Below are 11,194 nucleotides of genomic sequence, written 5' to 3'. Positions count from 1 at the left end.
TGTGTACTGTATAATTCAGTGATTCATATAAGGGAAATGTCTAGTCATTAAGAGAAATTGACACATTAGAGAAATGGTATAGTTCTTTCTTCGTACCATAAAAACATATGTATAAAAAAGATTATGTATATGTAAAAGAGAAGCAACAAAGAGCTCCATGAGTCTTTTTCTCACTTCTCCTCGTCAGTTCTGCAACCAGTTTTATAAAAGTAATTTGAAAATAATTGACCAGTCCATACATTATTGACAGGCATTTGGCAAGCGACTGATGGATTTGACTCTTTGATTCCACACCTCTTAGCAATCAGAAGACATCAGATCGGTTCTGTGTAATTGGCAGGGAACAGACCAGTCCTGCCGCGCAATCGACCTCTCCACCACGACGCATCAGAACGGTCCAGTATTTCAATGATTTCACCAGCACTGAAGCCCAACTCGTCATCTTCCTCTGCTGTGAAGTCGTATATTGCTCTCACCTGTATGGTTGACTTCTAAAACACACACACACACACACACACACACACACACACACACACACACACACACACACACACACACACACACACACACACACACACACACACACACACACACACACACACACACACACACACACAATGAATCATCAGTATAATAAAAGATACTAATATCCTTCTGAACTTTGTTCCTTAATGCTCCTAATTGTCTGGTTCCTAAATTATTTTGTAATACTGACGATATGAAAGTAAAATCTGCATTTTCCTAATGTATCTGGATAAACTACTAACAAATATTGGTAAATAAATAACCGTGTATAGCCATTTAAAGGTGCAGTGTGTAATTTCTGTGCATTATGAAAGAGAATTGCAAAAGAAATTGCAAACAAGTTTCTCGAACACCTCTTACATTCTATTGGCTGGACAAACAGATAGTCCTGCCCCCAAATTCATGCCATTGGTTGGTTCATTCAAGTCCTTTTTGTGACCCTGGTCCACAAAACCAGTCATAAGGGTCAATTTCTTGAAACTGAGATTTATACATCATCTGAAAGCTGAATAAATAAACTTTCCATTGATGTATGGTTTGTTATGATAGGTTTTTGCTCGAAATACAACTATATGAAACTCTGGAATCCGAGGTTGCAAAAAAAAAAAAAATCGCCCTTGAAGTTGTCCAAATGAAGTTCTTAGCAATGCATGTTACTAATCAAAAATTAAGTTTTGATATATTTACAGTAGGAAATTTGTTAAAAAATATCTTCATGGAACATGACCTTTACTTAATATCATAATGATTTTTGGCATAAAAAAATAAGAATAATTTTGACCCCTACAGTGTGTTTTTGGCTATTACTACAAATATGCGACTTAAGACTGGTTTTGTGCTCCAGGGTCACATTTATGAGTTGGCAAGTCACAATTATGATGTCAGGTGCATTCAAATCACTTTGGTCAGAGCAAGATTTCTTTTAAAAACTGTACAACTACAAAATAATGAATGAAGATTGTGCATCAGTGTGTTTTTGCTTTTTTCTGTTTTTATTAAATCTATGAAGTTGCTCTAAACTGAATTGTTAAATATTCTATTGTATTTGTATTTATATACATTTTTTTTAATATACAATCATATTTTGTAGATGCAACTTTGAGATAGTAATACTCAACTCAGAGTTTCTCATTCGTAATTATGACTTTGCGATGGTGCTCATGTGCGATCAACTTTTCCAACGTGACTTGAACACACAATAAAATTGGATCGTAAAGTATTTTTAAATCGCAAAATATAACACAGTACACACATCACCTTTTTCTTTAAAAAAAAGCTCAGACTTAAATAAAGCCTAGTGTGATGAAACTCTTTACAGCCCGTGAGAATTTCTGTGTCGTACCGGAACAGGCAAACTTTCAGAGGGTCGCCGAGGGACTGGGCTGTTCCTCCCTTGGTGTCCCAGAGTGTTAGCCTTCTCCTCAAGACTTCCTCTCTTACCCTAATAAAAGAGCACAGCTTGATTTATCAACAAGTTCTTTTTTTCTTGTTAAACAATTACATATGAAGAGTTCAGAAGTGTCATCTGAACTTTTCTTCTAAAATTAGCATTTTTATCGGGCTCCTATGTTCAGGTTCAGTAATTATACTTTAATGGTAATGTATAGGTCCTTTTCTATGCCATTAAAGTGAAATAAATTAACATAAATATAGGAGATAAAAATGACAAAAGATGGCACTTCAGACAGCACTTAGAGGCTTTTGCATTTGAGCTCTTCATATATATATATATATATATATATATATATATATATATATATATATGCAATACATATTTTATATGTAAAATAATTAGTTTTCATGTGTTTTAATAATCAGTTTTTCCAAGTTGGTTGGTTGATTGCAACAGTGGTTAATGTACTTCAATATGAATGAAGGCTTTTCAATAATTCAACAAGGTTTTTCAGTTTTAAATGTGTTCATAGAAGGGTTTTTGACTGCTGGCATGCTCGTACCTTCTGGTTGTGAGTTTGATCTGTTGGGTTGCGGTGTTGTGATGAGGTTGGGGGACCGCCATAACCACCAGCCGGGGAAGGCCGAACCTCTGGTGGACTCCTTAACTAATAATGAGGACGATTTATTGACCTTATTAATATTGTTTATCTCCTGTTCTCATACTCTCAGCTTCATCCACATTCAAAAGCCATGTCTGACAGAATCGACTCATAGTGTATTGCTAAAATCTTAAATTTGAAATTAAAATCTCCATCACAGTGTCTTATTTTTTGATTTTCTTACATCAACTGTCCCTCGAAAAACAAGAGAAATCAGCAGATAAATGAGTTCAAAAACATTAAAAAGAAAGTTTAATGATTCAGTGTGCCTTCATGGAGATTCATTATAAACAGTAACCTAGAAACTGTATTTATGGATTGAAATCTAGAGATTATTTACAGTTGGAGGTGCTCGTGGCTCATTCCCACTTCCATCCCTAAGGAAGATCTCCTTCTGCTTGGATATGGAGGTGGTCTTGTAGAACTCCACCAGCTTGTTAAGAGATGAAAACTTATCCGTCCACAGGTAGTACTGGCATGATTTATCCTTCATAACTTTAAAATGCTGTACATCATAGTCGTGTCTGAGCAGACATAAGAGATAGAAATAAATGAATGTGAGAAAAATGAAACCTAACTGTTCACACTTACTTAGTGTCCTATGACAGACTTCTTACTTATAAGAAGCTATGCGGTCGTTTAGTAGAAGCTTCTAACTTATTCGAGTTTGATTACCAGCCCTCAGAATGTATTAATGTCCAGCTATTTTTAATAAACCGCAATTAACAAAAGCTGCACAACCCACTTTCTGCACTAGAGGGAACCCTCTCTCTCTCTCTCTCTCTCTCTCTCTCTCTGTGCATTCAGTTTGGACCTACTGTACGGTGATTTATGAGAGGATGACTGAAACAAATGGACTGTCTGACCGCTGTAATAAGATGGGTGTTATTGATGCATTATTGATGGAGTGTTTCCATAGGCCAGATTCAGTGTGTGTGTGTGTGTGTGTGCGGATGAGATGGCTCAGGTGTGAGGCTCTAGTCTATGAGGATCTTTCATCCTCGTGGCTTAAAAAAGACTGACAGAACAATTTGTGGGATTACAGATGCACAACATTTTAAGGGTGACCTTCATGCACTAGCTGAATGACTAACACTAGGCCGACAGGACTATGACCTTTTTTTTATCTTTTTTTTTCTTCTGCAGAACACAAAAGAAGATATTTTGAGGAATATTGGTAACCGAATACATTTGGTTACCCCTGACTTCCATTATATTGACGAAAAATTTTGCACAAAACTAAGAAAGTCATACAGGTTCAGAAGGACATGATGGTTCTATTCTGGGCGAACTATGCCTTTAAGCAAACACACAGGCAAAATCAAAATCCTAATCGACTAATTCTATTCTTTCCTCATTTCTGTTACCTGACTGAGATGGAGAAGTCTCCAGGGGAACTCTGGCTGCCCCGGATCAGGAAAGCACCCACCTCTCGGGACATGAGCATCTCCTCAGCCGAGCCACGGCCGGCGTTCTCTTTGAACCAGCTATAGAAAATTTGGAATCCAAATAAACTTGTTTTAATTTAGGTCTTTTACTCTCTCTCTCACTCTCTCTTTATCTATTTTACAATAGCTCACCATATTAACTACTTCACTCTTAAAAATAATGGTTCCAAAAGGGTGTATTTACAGTGATGCCATAGAAGAATTTTTGGTTCCCAAAAGAACCTTTCAGTAAAGAGTTCCTAAAAGAACCATATTAAAAAACATTTTACAAATCTAAAGAACCTTTTTCGACTATAAAGAACCTTTTCTGCATTTGAAAGGTTCCATGGTAATTCCAGGTATTTTCATAGAATGATTGATGCCAATAAAGAACCTTTATTTTTAAGAGTGTTCATATGTTTTTTTGCATGTGGTAAAAAGCAAACATTAATATCCCAAGCGTAAGCTTACCTCGGCGTTTGCATGTCAACATAGTTTTTAGGTATGAAGCCCTCATGACCATGTAGCTCTGCCTTGAACCACTCGTCCTGAGATCCCAGGATCTGTTTAGAGCAGTATTTGTTCAAATGAATATAAGCCCATTGCTTAAGCCCTCAAAAATGGTTAATCATAATTATGAGATTGAAAAGTCAGAATTGTAACATAAAAAATACAATTAGGACTTAAAAACAATTAACAAAAGGTCTAAATTATGGGGGGAGAAAGTAATGGCATAAAAAGTTAAAATTATGACATAAGTCAAAATTATTAGATGAAAAGTCAGTTATGACTTAAAAGCTGAAATTATGAGATGAGATAAAAGTGATAATTATCACATTAAAAATGACTTCTGTCATAATAAGGACTTTTATGTTGTAATTCTGACTTTTTAATTTGGACTTAGGACTTCTTATCTTACAGTTCCAATATTTTATTTCATGCAAGCATGATTTTCATACAATTACTATTATTAAGTATTATTAAATAATTGTTTATTTTAATTAATGATAGGTTTTATTCATAATGATAGTGTTATTTTTGTATTTTTTTTTTTATATAACTATCCATAGTATATATAGCGCAGCTTTCATCCTGCTTGACTTGATAGGTCCAACTATCTAGGTCAGCAAGTATTATATTCTTTTTGCAATGTTTCCAAGAAATAAAGCTGTGCTTGTCTTATAAACACTTGTTTTAACTGTTTCCACTGTACACTGTTAGGTTTTTTTCCTTTTTTTGCTAGCATATGTAACTCTTTCATGTAGTGGTCAATGCAAATCGTGCTCTGAGTGGTCTTTGAAAGGCTTTAGATTGAGGGCTTCACAACTCTGCAATCAAAGTAAGTGTTTGTGCATAAACTACTCCATCGCTCACTTTCAGAATGTCTCCTTTCCTGAAGCTGAGCTCATCTTCTTCTTTGCTATTGAAGTCATACTTTCCTCTGGCCTCCATGGTGAAATACTGAGAGGCTGAACGGAGTGGAGGCTCTACAAGCTGCCACAAATGGGAGGAGACAGAGAAAGATTAAAGGTTGGAGAAACCAGGGTGCTACAATGAAGACAATGTAAAGTAAATGTGTTAACAACGGGCTTGTGAAAGACCAGAGAGGTCAAACTCCTGCAGATGTTCTAGCTAGAAGCATGCAGCTATGGTTAGCTGGCTAGTGGCAATTGTTTGCAATGCAAGAGTGCGACTTTATTAAAGTGAAGTAAAAAGGCCACTCAGTACTTTTCATGTTTCAAGTTATAATTGTGAACAAAGAGGACACAACTTACTATAGTACAATGCCTGTGATCTGAGGATGATGAGACCCTTGTTTAACTAGTTTCAAGAGGCCATCACAGCTCCATCTAAAGAAAAGACAGAGACAGGTGAAAATTAACAAACTAAAATGAATGCAAGACCACAGATGAAGCCTACATGAATGTGCCCTATTTTATAGTGCAGGTCTTCTAATGTCAAACCATACTAAAACAATGTTTTTAAGTTATGACCGTTTGAACCGGATTGGTTGAGAAGTTTAAAGGTCCTCTCTGTTCTTTTCTGAATTGGGCTTTTCAGAGAGAAGAGGAAAGGAAGGGATGCTGGTAATCAGGATCATTTGCAGCAGGATCAGGAGGAAGGAGAGCTGCACAAACAGCAGAGGAGGAAGTGCAGATTCAATTATATTTAATTACTACAGTATGATGCATGTCCTTGCCCATTTTCCATTTGAGATGGAGACCGTAGAAGAGAAAACACGTGGGTAAACAAGAAATGTGGCTTTGGCTCTCTAGAAGAGGAATTTTGCAGAAGCAAACACAAACCTTTACCCCTTTATCAACTTTTAACCCTTAGTAGAAGTTTGTTCAGTTCAGCTTTCCTATCTAGGTCAAAGACACCAACCACAAGCAAGACTGTAGGACATACTGTTGACAACTATATACACCTTAACTCTTCCTATGGATCACATTAAGAAGGTCTCAACATCTTTAAAAATCCTATGATCTGACTTAAAACACATTACTACAATACACATTATTCCTACATGGACCTGTGAACAGCAGGGGATATTAAATCCAAAATTTCAAGAGGACAAATCACATTTTTTTTTGCCTTCTAAAGACTTGTAATCAAAAATAAAATATTACTTTTTTTTTTTTTTTTTTTACCTGGTGACAGTTTTGTACCTTTTTCTCTAAGTGTAGTAGTTCATTGCATTTTATTTATCTACAGTATATATTTTTCCGCTCCACACTTCAAATTAAACAGTCTATTTTCACTTCTGCGCTTTTAAGAAACACCCATTTCACACATGAGATCAACTACCCAGGCGTACACGCTTATCTCTTTCATAAAGATATTTTTTTTCTCTAAATGTTTTCATTCAAAAGACCATGGACAATTAGATTCCTCCTAATATGTAGGTTATTTTCTTACAGAACTGATAATGATAATGATCGCCAGCTGGCATTGTGCGGCATCTCCCTCTTTCTTACCTGTAAATACAGGCATTGAGAACTTTATTGAGAACTTTATTCTCTTTATGCTTCTCAAGCATATTATAGCTTAAAATGATTTCAAAGTGTGCTGCATTAATGCTTGTGATATAGTCTCATAGTTCATAAAGGTGTTTTAGCCCCGCGACTGCATGTACCAACAGTAAACGAGCTGATGTACGCTTTAAAACACTGTCCATTCTTTCAAAGAAGTGCACGTGCATCTAATCATGCCTCTTGGTGGAAGAAAAAAATACGACTAATTTGTACTATTTAGCATGTTTTTTTTTAAGGTATTTTGCTTTTGCAAGGATGGCCCAGCAAATACAGGTTTCTGTAATGTTTTGTAATACTTCTGAAGTTTTGTACGACTCTTATTTTTTTTGGTAACTGTTTATGTTCAACTGTTGTGAGCTCAAGTATTATGCATGCACCAAGTAATTTTTCTGCATGAGTAATAGCACTTTTTTTTTTATTCAGCATGTCAAGCTCCATAAAGAAACATTAAAAATAAAAGCGAAACAAAACTTTTATGAAAAATCAGTTAAATCTCATGTAATGTTTTTGACCTTACATTGTACATGCTGTGTTAGCCCATCCATGTACTGGTTTGCAGTGTCCTGCTCCGACATAGCTTGCGATGCCATCTATTTCAATTTGTCACCTCTAGATTACACTGAGCCACACTCAGAGACATGGATTTGAAGTCATTTGATCCCTCCCTCTCCCCTCTGGCCTTGTGAAAAACCATTTCTCAGATGAGCAGCGATTAGATGTGAGAGCTGATCTGTCAGTCATGTTAATGTACTCTGTCAGTTCCACAGTGCTCAGTTATCTTTGCCTAAACTGAGCTCCTGCCGTACCGCAGGCGGGGACAGAGGACCCTATGATGCATGTTCAAAAAGCAACAACTTCACATGAAATTAATTGCAAATTAAACCACATCTGATGAATAAAAACACAATTTATTCCCTGACTATAAGTGTTACAGAAACATGGTCTGCTCTCTTTTCAATAATGCACAATTACTGAAGTTTGTGAAGAGGAGAGCCGTTCTGTTTTGGCGTTGTGAATTAAACCGCCTTAATTTGACTATGAAAGAGAAAGAGATAGAATATAATGAAGGAGCCAAAGAGACACGGAATACATTAGACCAAATTTGCATCGTTTCTTTGCATAAAGATACTTTAATTTACTAAAGTTATTGAAAAGTTTTTTTTTTATAATTAAAATTAAAATTAAAAACTTTTTTTTTATAGACAGTGTCTAAAAGTCCACGTTGAAATAAGACATTCAAAATCTAATTTAAACTTATGAAAACAAAAACATTATGATGTAAAATGAGTATGACGTATTCAAGACTCTTGTACACGGTCAGAAGTTTAACCTTCTATCGAAGCTCAGGATTCTCTTTGGATTGTTCTCAAATCATGATCATCGGGTTTAATTCATGCGGCTATCATTAAAGCAAAAGAGGTATGAACCAGATACTAAGAAATTCTGAAATTAACAAAATAATAGTCAAAATGACTTAACACTGTCAGTACTGTTGAACCTTTCACAGTTTATACAGCCTTCACAGATCTGCACTCCATATCATATTGTGCAAACAGTATGTGTAATAATCTGCAATTATCAAGATAACAAAACTAAAACCACATGAATAAATTAATTAGCCTAAAGGCAAATAAAAACTACATTTTGCCTTTACCTCTTGGGAACTGATCTCCTGTTTTCCCTTAAACTTGAAACACAGGCCTCAGTGTTCATGTAAACATGACTAGATCAATAAAGGCATTACAAGGAAGAAAGACAGAAAAACAAAAAAGCCATTTAAAGACTGAAAGCTGATTTGACTGCTGTGACAGGGGAAGTTGTTTTATGAATAAACACTGAGCTTTAGTCTCACTCCCTCGATGCATGCTCTCTTTGTGTTATGTGCTTTTATGCCGAGGCCCAGTGTTTTCATACCTTAGTAATATATGCTTTGGGAAGGACTGTGCTGATTTACAACCGGATACAGAGTATGTACAAGTAAAACAAAATGAAACAATGTGCACGATTTTGAATGCAATTTAAGAGTTGATATTATGATACATTTATATTGGTAGAAATATGGAAAATAGAAACTGCATTGGAAAAGGGCTTCTGTTGTAGGCTATACATTCTATGAGTTCTTTCTTTCCGGTGTGTGTGTATACAGTCAGACCAAAAATTATTCAGACACCAGATTATAATTTTGTATCTATTTACTAGTGGGTGCAGGACACTAGTTAATTTACGTGAGGATAGCAAAATAAAGTGAACTGTGACATATTATACCCAAAAATTGACAGTAAAATTTTGCATCAGAAAATATTCAAATATTCAAAATATTCAGTGTTTTTTTTTCTTTAATTGCTAATGCTTTAATTGCTTTAATAATGCGACCTTTTTACAAAATGAAGCGTTGCTTGGTAATTGGTTGACCTAAATCTGTATTATCTAATCGTGTAGTTAAATTTAACAGCTGAATATTTTTTTGGTTGACTGTAATCCATTGCATACCTTTCGATCACAGTTATCTGACATTATCAAGATGAATTTGTTTGGACACTGTAAACTATAGCTAATAAACTGTGATATAATGTGAGAAATGTTGAAGGTGTCTGAATATATTTTGGTTTTGACTATATCTGTGTGTGTGTGTGTGTGTGTGTGTGTGTGTGTATGTAGGCTGTGTACACCCACTTCTTAAATTTTTTAATATTACTGTTTTCCAGTAGCTAGTTAACAGTAGTTAACAGTAGCTAATAGGCTAGTACTGCTAGAATAATAGAAAAACTATAAAACAACAGACTTCTTGAAAGTATGAGGATCACGTAACGACCAAACACGTGTAAACTTTCTATTTGACATCTTAGCTATATTTGAGCTATTTAAAAAAAAAAAGTGTTTGACATTTTTTGCTCTTCATTCACTATCCTGACCAACATTAATATTTAATGTTAATTGCATACAGCAGGCTACGTGCGCACAGTTGTCTACGAAACTAATGTAACGCATTTAAACACGTCTCTAAATCAACAGTGTTTTTCACACGTCTTTAAATCAACAGTTTAGTATCACGAGAAACATAAATGCACTAAGCTTCAGACCAGAAGGGAAATTTCACTCGAGCATCAGCCTGTCAGCTCTCTCGCAGTGGGAGGCAACTGTCAAACTTCTCACATCTATTTTGATTGTTGCAACTTTGAAATAAAACTAGAAGCAATCCAAATTACGTTACCGTTGTCTCGCTGTTTCACTGTCCGGCAACGAAGAAAGGCAAAGCACCTGCAGCAGAAGTCACCGTCTCAAATTACCCAGTAGGCTGCTCAACCACTAGTCCGCTACCTGCATGCCCTGCATGGCACACTAAGCACTCACAAGAACGAGCGGAACCTAGTCTCCGCCCCTTTCTGTGTGATAGCACTGTATCTAGCGGCTATCACCGTGCCAAATGTTCAGTGACTTTCAATGGTGTTGATATTTAAAACCCGTTGGAATTCGTCTTGTATTACCGCCTTAACCATATCTTTTCGATGTTTTAATATATGATCATCTTGCAATGTAAATTGTATGGTTTCCAAAACGCTTTGAAAACATTTGTACACCATATAATTGAATTTAAATAGAATACTCCTATAGCTATTATTTTGAGAACATTTTAAAACATATATGGGTAGCCTAATATGCAAGTCCCATTGTCATTTTTTTTTCTTCTTTTCTTCTGGTAACTCAATCTACATGCATGTGTCTGTTTGAGTAATGTCTGCACTAAGAGAGAAGGAACACACAAGTTTTTGCACTTCTGCTATAGCAGAGTGGCAAAGCATGCGACAGGAAACCCTGAGATAGACTTGCTGGAAGTTTGTGGTTTCTCTCGCTCTCTTTCTCTCTCTAAAACACCATATAAGAATGCTAGTGTCTATTTAGACATTTTGCAACACACAAACATAGTTTAGCATATTCAATTTTTCGAGCACATGCAATAAGATAAAGCTGGTTCCTGTTCAAGTTCAAGGATGTTCAAGCTTTGATAATACGGTCCAGGTCAGGATGTGATGTGCTCAGAGCATTTATACTTATTGTAGTTTGGTTGGGTCCCCCCTGTGTAAACCTTATATGCACCTGCAGGAATCAGGCCAACACCTCGAGCCACATAAGCATCGGAATGACAAAAAACTAA

General features: G+C 35.8%; 1 protein-coding gene across 1 annotated transcript; it reads right to left on the bottom strand.

The window, feature by feature from the left end:
• Positions 1–4: 4 nt before the first annotated feature.
• On the bottom strand, positions 5–10,512 carry LOC132144863 (growth factor receptor-bound protein 2-like). The gene is made up of 9 exons (XM_059555423.1): positions 10,253–10,512; positions 5,782–5,856; positions 5,381–5,500; positions 4,478–4,569; positions 3,947–4,066; positions 2,920–3,103; positions 2,481–2,585; positions 1,868–1,966; positions 5–491 (listed from the first exon to the last, which is right to left on the bottom strand). The coding sequence occupies exons 3-9, from the start codon at positions 5,456–5,458 to the stop codon at positions 315–317; spliced, it is 855 nt and encodes a 284-aa protein (XP_059411406.1). The 5' UTR covers positions 5,459–5,500; positions 5,782–5,856; positions 10,253–10,512; the 3' UTR covers positions 5–314.
• Between the last annotated feature and the right edge of the window lie 682 nt (positions 10,513–11,194).

The sequence above is a fragment of the Carassius carassius genome, chromosome 1, assembly GCF_963082965.1.
Source record: "Carassius carassius chromosome 1, fCarCar2.1, whole genome shotgun sequence".
Classification (NCBI taxonomy): domain Eukaryota; kingdom Metazoa; phylum Chordata; class Actinopteri; order Cypriniformes; family Cyprinidae; genus Carassius; species Carassius carassius.
Note: the sequence above shows the minus strand (reverse complement) of the source record. Positions and strands in the feature narration are given on the sequence as shown.